The 14514-nt window shown below is 53.9% G+C and overlaps 1 protein-coding gene across 2 annotated transcripts; it reads right to left on the bottom strand.

Annotated features, from left to right (window-relative positions):
• Positions 1 to 991: 991 nt before the first annotated feature.
• TMEM11 (transmembrane protein 11) lies at positions 992 to 14498 on the bottom strand. Of its 2 annotated transcripts, none has more exons than XM_006746615.3 (2): positions 14237 to 14498; positions 992 to 1885 (listed from the first exon to the last, which is right to left on the bottom strand). In XM_006746615.3, exons 1-2 carry the CDS (start codon positions 14440 to 14442, stop codon positions 1369 to 1371), a joined length of 723 nt encoding a protein of 240 aa, XP_006746678.2. In that variant the 5' UTR covers positions 14443 to 14498; the 3' UTR covers positions 992 to 1368. The 2 variants fall into 2 exon arrangements, with proteins under 2 accessions (XP_006746678.2, XP_081661695.1); XM_081805569.1 differs by lacking the exon at positions 14237 to 14498 and adding an exon at positions 13811 to 14001.
• Positions 14499 to 14514: the final 16 nt, after the last annotated feature.

Genomic DNA, 14514 nt, shown 5'->3' with positions numbered 1-14514 from the left:
CTGGGAGCCAGCTGTCAGACACCCGAGGGGTTGTGGGCTCTGCACGTCGAGACCCTGTGCCTGGGATCACTACCGATCGAGCATTGTTGCCGATGGCCAGACTGCCATGTAAACTATAGTGTGCCCCCAACACCATCTTGCCACCCAGCATTCACCTGAGTGATTAGAATTTCTAGGCCTCTTGGAATTAAAGTTCAGAGTCTGTGGACCACAGTCCATTGTGAAGTCTTTTAAAAGCTCTGGATCTCCCCTTATAATAAACGGACCAATCGCCCACTTGAGCTCCTTGACGCCTTCCCATGTACCCCTTCATTATTCTCTGGTATCCGATCTTCCCGATGTGGCCTTTAAAACTAGATTGCTTCTTGAAGATGGACCCTTCAGAAGGAAGTGCCATGTAGCTACTCAGGGAGGACTGAGAGCAGGCCTCGGGAAGGTTGCGCGTAAGGCGGGGGACCTGACATCTTTATGGAAGGGAAGATTTGTTTAATTACCCAACACCTTCGAGGGATATGGAGGACAGGGTGCGACACGCCCTTTGCTGTGAGGGAGGGGCGCGGGACTGGCTCCTGTGGAATGGGACCGCTGGGAGGGGCCCTGGGCTCAAACTCGGGGTCCACATCAGGAACAGCTTCAATGCTTTGAAAAAATACAAGTGTTCACCCGTGGGGCCTTCTAAATCAGAATCTCTGGACAGGAGGTCCCAGGCCTGTTCTCCACGTGGCCCCACACGGAAACCCAGTGACCTCTAGGGCTCATCACCGGATCCCACCACGTCCCTGCCTTGAAAACGAGGCCGGCATGAGGTGAGACCGCTCTGGGAGGGGTCTGGGCAGGCCTCATTCACAGAGGCCTGTTCTTGCCGCGGACGGTGACACCAGGCCACAGCAAGGAGCAGGGCCGGCGGGCTCGCGTGGTGCCCACAGCTCCCACAAGCAAGCAGCTGCCCGCAGCAGCTGCAGGTGGTCATGGACACAGCAGACACCTGAAGTTGAAATTCTCATAATTTTAATGGTCAATAGCTTCTGGTTGGCTCTGGATGGTACAGTTAAACAACAGACTTAAAGACGTCCCCCCCACCCCATAAGCGCACTCCTACCCCCTCAGTAGCGTTGCTGCTGTCCACATTCCACCGCCCGCTCAGACCCCCTGTGGGTTCTGGAAATCCACATCTTAGTGTAATGAGTTGAAAAACCCTTAGTACACCTGTGATCTGTGTTATTTTTTTTTTTAAATAACAAATATTAAACAAAACCCCTTCCCAGGCTCCGCCGCCTCACAGAGCAAAAACTGTTACTGGGGCCATCTGAATACTCGGGGTGTGTCTCCTGGGCCGGGTCATTTGCTTCTCTCCCCGCACTACTGAGATCATACAGCATAGAGTTCGTAAATCTTCTTTACACAGTACACCAGGGCGGCCAGGGCTATCGTGTTGTGCAGTCTCTTTCTGTGCAAGTCGTCCTTCCGGACCAGCACCACCGGGGTGGAGGAAGTGAGTGTGTGCAGGGGCAGGCGGGACAGTTTATAGGCGTCGTACTCCACTTGGTACTTGCAGCAGGGGTCAAACTGCCAGGAGATTCCGTACAGGGTGCAGCAGGCCAGGCTGAGCACGCCGGCGGGCAGGGAAATATAGTGGGAGTAATCTAAGGGCAGGGCCAGTGGGGTGAAGAGGCACGCGGTGCCCGCCAGCACGGTGGTCTTGTGCAGACAGTTGCCCACGGTGATCCAGCGGGCCGTCTCGTCGCCGATGCGTGTGGGCTCGATCACGATGTACTTGTACTGGGCTTCCAGGGCCTGCTCCAGCTCGTACTCGAACTGGTCTTGGGCGTTCTCCCCATTGTAGATCTCGTGCACGATGTAACAGTCTGTGGCCGACAAGCTCACCCTTGGGGGGGGAGGGGGGAGAAAGAGGAGACAGTGAGACAGTCAGGCTGAGCAGCGCCCACCCCACTTCTGTGCTCAGATGCTGGGGACAAGTCCGTGGCCCAAGCCTGGGCCTCAGGCTCATCAGAGAGCCCAAGCTCGTGAGGGCACCACGTCTCGCTTATGTTTTGATCTTCCTTGGAACCCAATACACAAGGTAGTCACTAAAGAATTTTTTTTTTTTTCCTCAGAGAAAATAGTGAAATGTAGAGAGAGAGACACAGGAGGAGGAGTACCCAGATCTCTAAGGACATGACCACCTGTAGTGTGTACCAGCCTGGTGGTCAGCCCAAGGCCGTGCACGGACAGAGCTGAGTGTGCAGAGGAGCCCCAAGGAAGACAGAATGTTTCGGCCCGGAATCACACCCACACAGAGGCCCGAGGTCGGCTGGAGGAACTGTGCCTTTGGTTAACCAGAGCGATGCAAGGGGGAGGATTCTTCGATGGAAACCAACAGATCCAAGGCCGATAGTGCCAAACACTCTGCCCTCTGCAAGGTTCAAAAGTCGTCATCCCTGCACTGCAGAACAACAGACCGACAGGGTCATCTTCGCTTCGGATGATTGAGAACAAAACAACTCTGGCCATCACGGGAGGACGAACTGCACAAAGCACCCGAGGCCGACAGCCCCAAGAACACCAGCACACAGCTTAGAAAAAGAAGCCCTCTGCTTTAATTAGGAAAAGACAAGGCCTCAAGAACCGTGACAATGATATTCAGTGTTAAGGGGGATATACGAAGGGCCCCCCAGAGGTTCCCACCCATTCTGACCCTGTGCCTCCACGACTCTGTATTTATTGCCAGTAAAGCTCCTCTCACTCACATAAAAAACACTGTTCACAAAGCCCCACTTTGAGCGGCTAAGCTGATCCAACTTCCCTGTGGGACTAGGGATGGGTGACCTGACCGTCATTGGCGGAACACAGATCTGGAGGCTCAGGGACGGCTCAGCCGTGAATCCAGGCCACAGAGCTGGCTGTGAACCATGGGCCCGGGGGCATTTTAGGCTGTTTCGGGATTCTGTTGACCTCTCTCCGGTGCAAACTTCGCATCCAAAGCAGAATCTTTCCACACCCCTGATGGGCAAACCTAAATATAGACCTGTACACGCCTTGTCATTTCCATTTGGCTTGTTTCAGCCTGTCCAGATCTTTCTGAATTTCCATACCGCCGTCCAGCGTGTACAGTTTCTTCTAGTTTTGTGTTCTCAGTTCATCCAGTAAAAAGCCTTCTTTATACCAGCCTCCGAGGGGGACACTGCTACACACAGCTCCTGAAGCTGGATCAAGTCCCTTAACCCTCTTACCAGGCAGTGCAGAGCACCCTCCACATGCTTCGGTGAAAAACAGCCCCTTCCCTTCAGCAGTCCCTGGTCCCTGGGCTGCTCAGACCATTACAAAGGAGAGGTGGTCCAGGGGCCCCCGTCTCGCTCTGGTGCTCACTGCTCCCCGCACCCAAGCCCACGGCCCTCTGACTGGGGCTCCGGGCAAGTGTACTGAGCCATACAAAGGTGATCGCAGCCCACCCACCTGAGCTCTGATTGTCCGAGTAAGCACAGCCCTAAGTGCTCAAGGACACAAGGCCACCAGCTGCCCACATCCCGGGCACGCACACCCAGCAGCCACTCCGAGGAAAGCAACAGGGGAGCCGGGCTCAGAGCTTCCTCGTCAGGGACTGTGCACATTAAGGCCAAGTGAAGGCTTTTAAAACAAGGTCACCCCAGAACCTCTAGGTCCTAGCCCTCCTTCAAAGGCGAAATGACACGTTAAGTGTGGTGAAAACTGCATTGCTGGGGGTATGCTTCAAGGAAAAAGGACAGGTGATCCGAGCACTCCTTCCAGTTATTACTCCCAGGCAGGATTCAACACGATAAAAACTACCTTTAGCCAACAAATAAGCAAACCTAAGAGGCAGAGGGTTTCACTCTGTTAGAAAAACAACTGCTCAAATACTTTCCCCGTGGTCGCATCATCGGAAAGTCACTGGTAATGTGCCCCCAAGTGCAGGGGGAGGGGCCTCCATTCCCAGGTGGGAAGGACTTTAGCAAGAGGCACTGGCTGGGACTTGGGCAGAGGCAACTCTTTATTCTGAAAAAGTAACTGTAATTAAGTTGGGCTCAGGGGAGCCTCCTAATTAAAGCACAGGCCCTAATTAAACGGTGTGCACTGGGGAGAAGTCGTTCCCTGGGGGTCGGACAAGGCGCCTCCTAAACGTGGGACATTGCCAGGGCCAGTAGGGAGCCAGTAGTCGGGGCCGCCTCTCCAGGAGGACTTAATGAGTTGCTTCCGGAAGAATCCACCGGAAGTTGATGCAACAGGAAAAGGAGGGTTTTCCCTTTCAAGGCCTGCATTTGGTTTGAATTCAGGGAGGGGAGATGGAGCTTGTTTCAGTTCTTACTCCCAGGCAGGGTCTCACGCTGGCTGGAAAAGTCACAGCACAAATGAAAGTCACTGGCCATGGGCTGACTGGCCCCATGTGCGCAGGACCCGGGAGAGGACTCGCTCCCAGGCAGCCCCGACTTCCCTTGTGTTCTCAAGATGTGAAGACGAGGCGCTTCCAAGTCAGTGCGCGTCCCCACCGACTACCAAAGCGAGGCCAGGGATGCCTTTCTGGCCACGAAGTCCCTCCAGAACATTCAAAGCAAAACGTGGGTGTCAAGGTTGGGATCACAGAATGTTCCTGCCCAAACCCGCCCAGCAGATCGGAGCCACCCTGAACGTCGTGAGGCCCAGTAAGAAAACGCCAGGTGAAACCCCAGAACCTGGAACCGGCCGCTCTGTTCTGGAAGCACATGCGTGGGCAGATCCCACCTTGCCGTCCCCGAGCCCCCTGCTGCCCTCTCTTCTGTAAGCCCAGCTGGCATCCACAGCCACGCCGCCCCTGGGCCTCCTCAAGCCTCCAGGTTCCTGCCTCACTGCTGTTGTCCCGTGCCCAGCGTCAGGCCCGACGGCACAGGGACGGACAGTGAGTAGACGCGGGCAGCGGGTCACCGTCTGCGTTCTGGCCACGGGCAGTCATGACCGCCACAGTGCACACGAGGGTGCTCATCCAGTACGCACACCCAGCCTTGCGAAAGCGTGCCACAGCTTCCTGAAGCCGCAACAGCTTCCTGGGGGCAGGTCACCCCACTGCTACCCGTCTCCATCCACCCGCCGCACCGAAGTCCCTTCCGGGCGCCTTCACACAAGCCCGCCTCTGAAGCCCGCCTAGCCGGCAGAGCCGCGCTCCCGGCCCCGACGCGCACGGATTCTGCTCTTGAAGCCGAGGCGCAACTCCCAAAGTCCGCGCACGCAGTCTTGTGTCACTGCGAAACCATGTAATCTGAGGTCGGGCCCTTTCCAGGATTCCATACGCTACACACAGGACACACAAAGGCTCAAAACGCATGCGCGCGCACAATCGGAGGCCCCACCTGTTAAGAGGCCACCCATCAAGTACTCAGCGTCTACTCCTCCCGCCTGGGCTGTGGCAGTTGGGGTTCATTTACAGGTTTTAATAGCTGCCTGGACCACTGGATTCAGTCCGCATGGTTGTCATGGGCTGTTACTTCACAAACCTGGTGGCCGAGTACTCCCAAGACAGAGCCGTGTCTCCCGCCACCTAGCTACTCCAGTGCTCACTCACGTGTGGCCTGCTTTTGTTTCCGGGTCACACGTCACCCAACTAAGGAAGGAACCCAGTGGCCTTGAACAATTTTAGACCATCACCAGCCAACCCCTAACTTGAGCCCTGGCACACAAATGCAGATTAAAAAAAACAAAAAAGGTAACTGGAGTCTTTGGAGCTTCCTAAGAGACTATATTTTTGCTTTTCAAGAGTCCATAACACAGAGTTCATGTAGGGGTGGCTAGTGGTGCACTTGGTTGAGCGTCTGGCTCTTGGTGGTGATCTCAGGGTCCTGGGATCAAGCCGTGAGTCGGGCTCTGTGCTCAGTGCACAGCCTCCTTACCTCCTCTCCCTCTGCTCCTCCCCCCAACTTGGCGCTCTCTCTCTCAAATAAATAAACCTTAAAAAAAAAAAAGTTCATGTAAAATGAGAAAGAGAACTGATGGAAAAGTATCCAAGAAATAAAGTGACAAAGGCAAGTACAGAACAGTGATTATAGTACGTTATCTTTAGTGTACTTTTCAAAAGCTAGGTTTGCTTTTAGGGGTGCCTGGGTGGCTCAGTCGGTTAAGCGTCTGCTTGAGCTCAGGTCATGATCCTGGAGTCACAGGATCAAGCCCCGCATCGGGCTCCCTGCTCAGCAGGGCGTCTGCTCCCTCTGCTCCCCCCTCCCCGGCTTGTGCTCTCTCACTCTCTCTCTCGAATAAATAAATAAAATCTTTTTTTTTTTAAATAAATAAAATCTTAAAAAAAAAAAAAAAGGTGTATGTTTGCTTTTAAACACACAGAACATTCCTGGATGTACAAAGACCTGAGAATTATGACCATCACTGGGGAGAGGAAAGGACTGGCTCCGAGAAGAAAAGGGAGCTCTTCTACCACATAACTTTTGAGTTGAATTTAGCACGATCCGTGGGACTTACGGTACAGGCTCGTGCTCCTAAACTCCCTCTGCCCATGCTGAGGTCAGTTTGCCTGGGGAGCCCTTAAGTAGCCTGTGGGGCAGAGCTGATGCTCTCTCATCTGAGCCGGAGGGGCTGCTGTGGACGCTGCCTCAGGGTCGTGGGCACTTGTCACTGGGGCTCCTGAATTGGCCTCCCTCCCTCTGCCTTCAACCAGAGTGGGCCTGAGACCCACCCCTCTCCTCTGAATCCACTCCGGAGGTCGTCAGGCAACGGTCATCAGAGGAATCCCCTGTGAACACGGGCTTTCTGGTGGAAAGGTGGCCACAGTGAAGAAGCAGCTGGATGAACTCCGCTCCCCGGATGTGGGCACCCTCTCTGCCCCTGGCAGCCTGCCCAGCATGTGGCCCCATGGTCCCCTATGCCATCAGGAAGCTGGTCTCGAGGAATCCGGAATGACAAAAGTAGTCTCACACACGGGATCCCCAAAGTCTGGAGATCCCTCCCCAGAAGTCAGAGCTGTGCACAAACGTTCCAAGCAGCACTGACGCGAAGAGCTGGCTACCTCGGGCGGTTCCTCCGTCAGAGCGAGAAAGGAGGCACAGCGGAATCCCTCCCTCGTAAGGTGGAGGAGGAAGCCGGTAACATGGAGACGCACACTCACACGCGTGTGCAGCAGCACACAGAACCGAAGGACATGCTGCTACCGAGGAACGTCCTCACGTGTGCTAACTGTGAAGAACAGCAAGGAAATGACGGGTCATGAGCGAGGGGGCCTCTGCCTGCCAGTAGGGACACGTGGGCCAGGGTGATGCTAGTGAGCGGTGAACACACGGGTTTACTGTGTCTCCAAATCACGGTGAAACCCACATAAAACATACCGTCCTGACCGTTTGTTCAGTGCATGGTTCAGCAGCGTTCAGTACCTTGCCGCTGCCGTGCAACCAATCTCCGGGATGCCTTCCGCTGGCAAAACGGCAACTCTGCCCCCGTGAAGCAACAGCCCCCACTCCCCACCCCCTGACTTTGTGTCTCTGAGCTGGACAACCTTAGGTACCACACTAAGTGAAATCGTACCGTATTTGTCCTGCAACTGGCTTACTCGATGTGATGTTTTCAAGGTTCACCCACGTTCTACAGCGTGAGTCAGAATTTCCTTTCTTTTCAAGGATGAATAAAGACTAGTCCATCGTACGTCTCTATACTTGTTCATCCATCACCCTTGGGCTACTTCCACCTTCTAGCTACTGGGAATCCTGTTTCTGTGAACATAGTATAAAATGATCTGCTCAGGTCTCCGCTTTTAATTCTTCTGGATACGTGTCTAGAGGCAGAACTGTTGGATCGCGTGGTGATTCCACTTCCCGCCGGCTGCGGAACCGCCACGCCGCCCACGGCTTCACCCCTTTACGCTCCCACCCAAAGGGCATGCGGGGTCCAACCGCTCCACCTCAGGAATGCTTATAATTTTGTTTTGTTTGTAATTGTAGCCATCCTGATGGGTGTGAGGTGAGAGCTCACTGTGGTTTCGATTTGTACTTTTTATGGATAGAAGTCACATGCCGCACAACTCACCCACTTGGAGTGGACAATTCAATGGCTCAGCGCCTTCGCTGCATTGTGCAGCAAGCACCACGAGCAATTCTGGAGTATCCCCATCCCCCCAAAAAGAAACCCCATCGCTCCCCACCTCCCCCAGGCCTCCCCAGCCCCTGGCAAGCACCAGTCTACTTACTGGCTCGACGGACTCACCTATATGGACATTCCATATAAACGCTATCATGTCTGCGGCCTTTTGTGACTGGCATCTTTCATGGAGGGTAATGTTTTCAGGGGCCAGACACATGGCAGTAAGCTTATGACTTTTCACATGTTAGGAACATACTTTTGATGTGTGTAACATACAGTTTTTTAAAATCCAACACAAAACATCTGGAGGGAAGTATCAAAGATGCTATCCATAAAGAAAAGTCAACAATGGCTTTCTTCGGATGGTGGCCTAACAGCTGACTAAAATTTTATTTTCCTTCATAGGTTTCTGTCTTTCTCAAAGAAGAAAACAAATACACATGTGCTTCCTTCATAATGGAAAAATTAATGGCCAACTTTTTCTTGAAAAAAAGAAAACTCTTGCTCGACAGCCCCGTATCCCTCGGGGTGACAAGACCCCACAGCCGTGGACCATCCATGGCCGAGGTGAGCGGAGGGAGCCCAATTCCGTGCTTGCAGAGAAGCCCGTGCTGCCAGGGAATGAGCCCACCGCCGCGAGTCTGGGCACAGACAGCATCCCGTGGCTGACGGAGCCTGCTGGTCCCCCTGCTGTCCTGCCAGTGAGCAGGAGGAAAATTCCATTTCCCTGTCGGCTCAAGCAAGCACTGGCCAAGGGGCCGGGCAGGCCACCATCACTTTCTGGTCCTGGCAGAACCGGAAGAGGCTAATCTAACTGTAGCGGAAGGCCTTGCTTTGGGCCCACTTCCTGGAGCGGGTCCTGGGCTCCCAGGCAGGCCCGGGCTGCGAGCTCCGGTCTGAAACACAACGGATGTCAGTTCGGAGCTCTGTGGAGGCAGACTGGGTTTTCACCACAGCAACCCCAGCACCGGGCCTGAATGGGACAGCTTACCAGCAGACATCAGCGGAAGCACATTCGAAATGAGTGGCAGGGGAAAAACAATTATGGTAATTAAGAGAACAGGTGGGTGAAAAATTAAACTAGGTCCATATGTCAGGTTGCTTTCCACCTACAAAGCATGTGGCCACTCCATTACCTGTGCTCTGTGAGGTGCTGGACTTTACCTCTAACCCCCAGATCTAGAATCCACTTCTGGCTAACCAAAAATTGCCAAAGAAAGCAGGAGGATTCTATGTTGTGGATTCAAAGGCCCCTTCGGACAGAAAGGCACAGGCACGTAGCCCCAGATGTTGAGGATGACTCCAAACAGGCCAAGGAACTTCCACAGGCCCCTGGCAGGTTCGTCTGATTCAGAGAAAGCCCCGCGCGAGAGCACACGCTCCTCCCCGGTGCTCTGGGAAGTGCACTGCGCTCTGCCATGGGAATAAGAACACAGTGCGCCGAGTGCGGGAGTCCGGAGGCCTGGATTGTACTTCCGTCTCGGTGACTCGCTGGCTTTGTGGCCAAGGGCAAAAGCCCTTGCTGCTCGAAGCCACGCTGCCTCGGGTCCAACAGGGCAAAGGCCCTAGGTCTCCCCGAGTGAGTGCCACAGCGAGGGTGGAATGGGGTCGGCTAGGCCAGCCCAAGGGACAGCCGCAACGCACACCCCGGTGTAAGGCCCACGCAGCTGTATCTATTTAAATTAACTAAAACTGTCAAGTAACAACTCCAGTTCCTCAGACCCGGGGGCCACACCTCAAACACTCCACGGCCACCTGCGGCTAACGGCTACCCCAACAGACAGCACAGAGACAGAGCATTTCTCTTAATGGCAGAAAATCCTACCGAACAGCCCTGAGCTAAAGGACTCCTACGACTCTACTAAGCGATTACTGGCTCTCCCAAGAACTCTGCGGCCCATAACGCTGCTGCTGCTGGCAGGGACGAACACAGTGGCAGCTGGGAGGTGCCCAAGGGTTCGCTCCGTGGAGGACCTCCCACCTCCTCCCACTGCCCCTGCTCACCGAGGCCCCGGACGGAGAAGCCCAGCTCAGGCCTGGCCTCGGCCTCCTGCTCCCCTCCCCGCACACAAGAGCATCCCGCCCTTCTTCAGGAAGTTGGGATGGAGCTGAAACGGGGCCTAAAGGACTAAACCCCCGAGGCACAAGGTACTGCGGCTGGAACCAGATTGCTCAAGTCAATCCAGGAAAATGGAAAATCGTGCCTTAAGAGGATGAACACCACAGATGACCTTAAGTTGCAATATCCAATTTCCGGGATCAGAACATGTGGCCTAAGTGTGCACGACTCCACCTTCTGGTAGCCAGCTGGGGAGGACCCACACGCCCACAGACCCGGGTGCAGAAGCTCTACCTGTGTGGCTCATCCAGACCAGGACGAAAGAAACGTTTTTACCACCTACTAGAGCCGGAAAGGCAGTTTTCCAAGAGAAAAAAAAACACCCCAGACCACTTAGGGTCCTCAGCTCTAGAAGGAAAAGAACAGATCAAAATGAGGAGAATGTCACTCCCGGAATGTGAGCCAACTGCCCACATGGCTTGTGGCCCATCTGTTCAGCTGGACTGGGACCTAAACTCTCTACCAGCCATCCAGGACCACATCTCTTCAATTCTCATATTCAAGCAACGCTGTCAAAAAAGGAGGACCAAGGCCTGGGAAAGAAGGTACATGGTACAGAAAGACGTGGACATAATCCCACGGACCCGGCTGCCTAAAAGCACGGGCAGTCGGCCACACAAGCCAGGGGAGGGGAGGGCCGCAAGAAGTGACTTCTCCCAAACACCTGAGCATTTAGGCCAGCATGCCCGGCCCTCTGAACACCCCAGGTCTGTAAACAGCGCTGCTGCCTTGCATCATGATCAGAACGAGATCAAGCAGATCTTCACATGCTGAGAAGAGCGGGCGCTGAGAGTACGTGGCTATACTCACATTCCAACAAGCACGCTCGGAGGCCCTGAGGGAGTGAAGACAAGCAGCCCGAGCAGGACAGGCGGGACTGTCTGTGAGCTGGTCTGGGGTGGCACCCAAGGGGCAGAACACACAGATACCTGCACTGCGCCTTCCTAGATGGGCAAGTGTGTCTCAAAGACGCCGACGGGACAAGCGGCAATCTGTTTCGTGTGCTCGCTGCCAGTGTGCTGAATTCTGCGCAAGAATTCAGGTTACAGCTCAGAGTCTGATGTTCTTCATGACAAACACTGGTGAGTCCCTGGATTTAATGGAGTGGAGAGAAAAATCAACATGCAAGCAGCTGGCATTTTGCTATTTCCACCCCTCTCCTCTTGTAGTCTAGACCAGTGTTGTCGCATCACTAGAACATTCTGCAGTGATGGAGGTGTTCCACAGCTGCCCTACGCAACGTGGTAGCCCCGAGTCCCACGTGGCCACTGAGCGAAATGTGACTAGTGTGACTGAGGACCTGAAATTTTTCATCTTATTTATTTTTATTTAATTTTTTAGGATTTTTTTTTTTTTAAGTACTCTCTACACCAGCGTGGGGCTCGAACTCACAACCCTGAGGTCAGGAGTTGTACGCTCTACAGACTGAGCCAGCCAGGGGCCCCTGTGTGTAATTAATTTAAATTTAATTGCCACATGTGACTAGTGGCTACAGAATGAACACAGCTCTAGACTCAAGAACCAGGTAAAGAATTCACACATTGTGTATTCTAAAGTGGACCACCATTAATACACAGCTGGGGTCAGTAATTCCAGTGGGTGGTATGGCCCTGGGCTGGGCCTTTAAATACAAGTCATGCCTTGGAGTTTGCAGCCACTGGCAAATCTGGAAAGCTTGCCCAAAGTGTTGTTCTGCTCCAGCTCCTGCCCCAAACCAGGCAATGTGTCCTTCGCTTTCAGCATAAAGCAGACTCCAGCTGGGTGTGTCAAGCAATTCTGGAAAGTGGTCTTCCAATGTGAAGCTGAGATCTGAGTCAGCACAAATGTGACATGGAACAAACTCATTTAAGAGAGCCATAAACAGCCTATTTCAGTCATAAGAGCCAATAATATGCTTGGGCCTCTTAATCTACGGTGCTGGGCAATCAATTAATCCAGCCTGCCCCACCCAAACAGTCTTTGCACCCACTGAGCAGGAATGGAGGTGTGCCCAGAAGTTAGCTAGCTGGCCCAGCAGCGGGTTATGTTTCCACCCCCTGCTCAGCATGGGAGGATCTTAGGGAAACCGGGCTCAGACAGATGACTCCTCCAACAGAGGCTGGCTAGGGCCTCCCAGCAAAGGCAAACAGAAAGGGTCTCCCCCAGCCACACACCACAGTATCTGGGAGAGATGGGGCCACCCGAGTCACAAAATTTGATGCCCCATTCCTGGCTGACATACAGCATCTGCATTTGTGAGCAGAGCCTTCAGTTCTAGGCCAAAGGTTGCAACCTGCACACCTAGGGAGACTAGGCAGGTAACCGCAATGAGTCAAGCTGTCAGGTGAGTAATGAACTAGAGAGCACTTGCCCTGACCAAGAAAAGTCGGCCACTACTCAGCTTTTCAAGGACAGTTTTATGTGAAATCTTTCAACTTATAAGTATTGGCAACTGATTTAAATTCTTTTTAAAACCTGAGGATCAACAGTCAAGGGCTGGATTCAGCCTATGGGCTGCTAGTTTGCAGACTCAGTTTTGAATTAATGCCTGTCTCCAACCAAGGAGATAAGACCCCCAGTATCTGATTTCTTAGATCAATAAAAGCTTAACTCGTGCTGGCACAACCCTTGTATGGTGTCTGGGGCATTCCTATTTGGCTCTTCCAGCTGTTTTTATCCAGTAAGGAGAAATGCCTTTCTCTCGGCTACTCCGGCTTTTCTAAACAGGATTAATGGTCGCATTAAAGATTTGAAAACGTTTGCAGGTTTACAGGCCATCTGGAAACCATCGAGGTCACTTCTTTAACTTCTTCCTATGGTCTGATCTAAGAAGTAGCACATGGGAGTTGGAAAAACAAAAATTATCTGCTTGCCATTCACTGCTTTTCCACACAAGAGGAAGTGCAGAACAGACAACGTTGGATAACTCTGAGCTTAAGAATAAAATGCAAGCTGGTCTATCACAACTACCAAACAGGAAGGATCTTCTGAGCTGAAAAAACCATCTGCATGCAAGAGCAACAAGTATGTGATGGAATCAAAGAAAACGAATAATGAGGATAGTTAAGAGAAAGGGGGGGGGGGAAGAGAGAGAAAGAGAACTCTTCTGGGTAATAAGCTTCTCCAAAGAGACAAAAAAAACGCAAACACCAAACTTTCTTGCTGACCTCGGCTATACAAACCAAGCCACAACACAATGGACAGAGCAGCTGAATCCAGGTGACTCCACCAATACAAATCCTTCCCCAAATTTCTAGTAGCTGAACAGCTTCTAGTGGCTTCTACTAGCTGAAACTGCTTTCCTGAACCAAAAACTGTAAATTCAACACGAAACACAAAAACCATTCCAATCTCATCTTCTAGAAATCAGTTCTCCAAATCGAGATCCACCTCGGAAGAAACAAGCCCCTAGCTCCCTACCCACACATCATTCATTAGGAAAGGTCACTTTAAAGGACTTCCACGGCAGGGGCGCTTGCAGAGAACCCTCGAAAAGTCGCAAGAATCGAGGGTTCGAGGAAGCGGCCGGCTCTCGGCCCGGGAGACAAACTGGGAAAGGTTAAAGCTAGCCTGATAAACGTGCAGACCGCACTGCCCTTCCCGCCCGCAGCTGGCCCACTCGGTGAACGGCTCCCGGGAGCCATTCCTCACCACGTCAGGGGTCGCGGCCGAGATGGCCACGCTCGTGGCCAGGCGGGACGGGAGCTTCGGCCGCCGGATGCTAGGCGGGTCCCTTGGGCCTGCGCGGGGCTCCCGGTCCTTCCCGCGTGGCCCGGGCCCGGCCCGGCCCCTCTATGGCCGCGGCCCACCTCGCCCGGCCCCGCCATCGTCACCTCCCCTGAGCCTTCCGCGGAGGCCGCTTCAGCCGGGCTAGAGCGGGTGCCGGCTCCCACCCAGATCCTGGATCGGCCGGGACAGGAACCCCTCGTACCCCGCAGGGCTACGAGGAGGGCGGGTGGGCGGAAAGGGGAGCCCGGGGACGAAGGCAGGGACCGCGCTGCAGCTCCAGGAGGCCTCACTGGCCTCCAGGCTCCAGAGCCACTCGCCCTGGGAAAGCAACAGGCCCCCGGATCTCACCTCTCACGGACGCTGCCGCCACTGCTGCCCGGGCCAAGACGCCTCCTTCCCCAAGCGGCCATCTTGGAGACACTCAGCTCGCAAATGTCTCGCGCCAAGGCGGCCTCGGGATAGTGGGCGGACGGAAGGGAAATGTAGTCCGGGCCACAGCTCCGGACTGTACGGGAGGTGGAAATCGAGCCCCCCAGGACTACAATGTCCACCATGCATCGCGCGCGCCGGAAGCTCCGCCTCTTTGAGGTCGCCTGGGAAATGTAGTCCTCAAACCGGGCGGAGCG

This window comes from Leptonychotes weddellii, chromosome 15 (genome assembly GCF_054177405.1).
Source record: "Leptonychotes weddellii isolate Sample4059 chromosome 15, ASM5417740v2, whole genome shotgun sequence".
Taxonomy (NCBI): domain Eukaryota; kingdom Metazoa; phylum Chordata; class Mammalia; order Carnivora; family Phocidae; genus Leptonychotes; species Leptonychotes weddellii.
The sequence above is the reverse complement of the archived record's forward strand: the minus strand, read 5'-3'. Positions and strand labels throughout refer to the sequence as shown.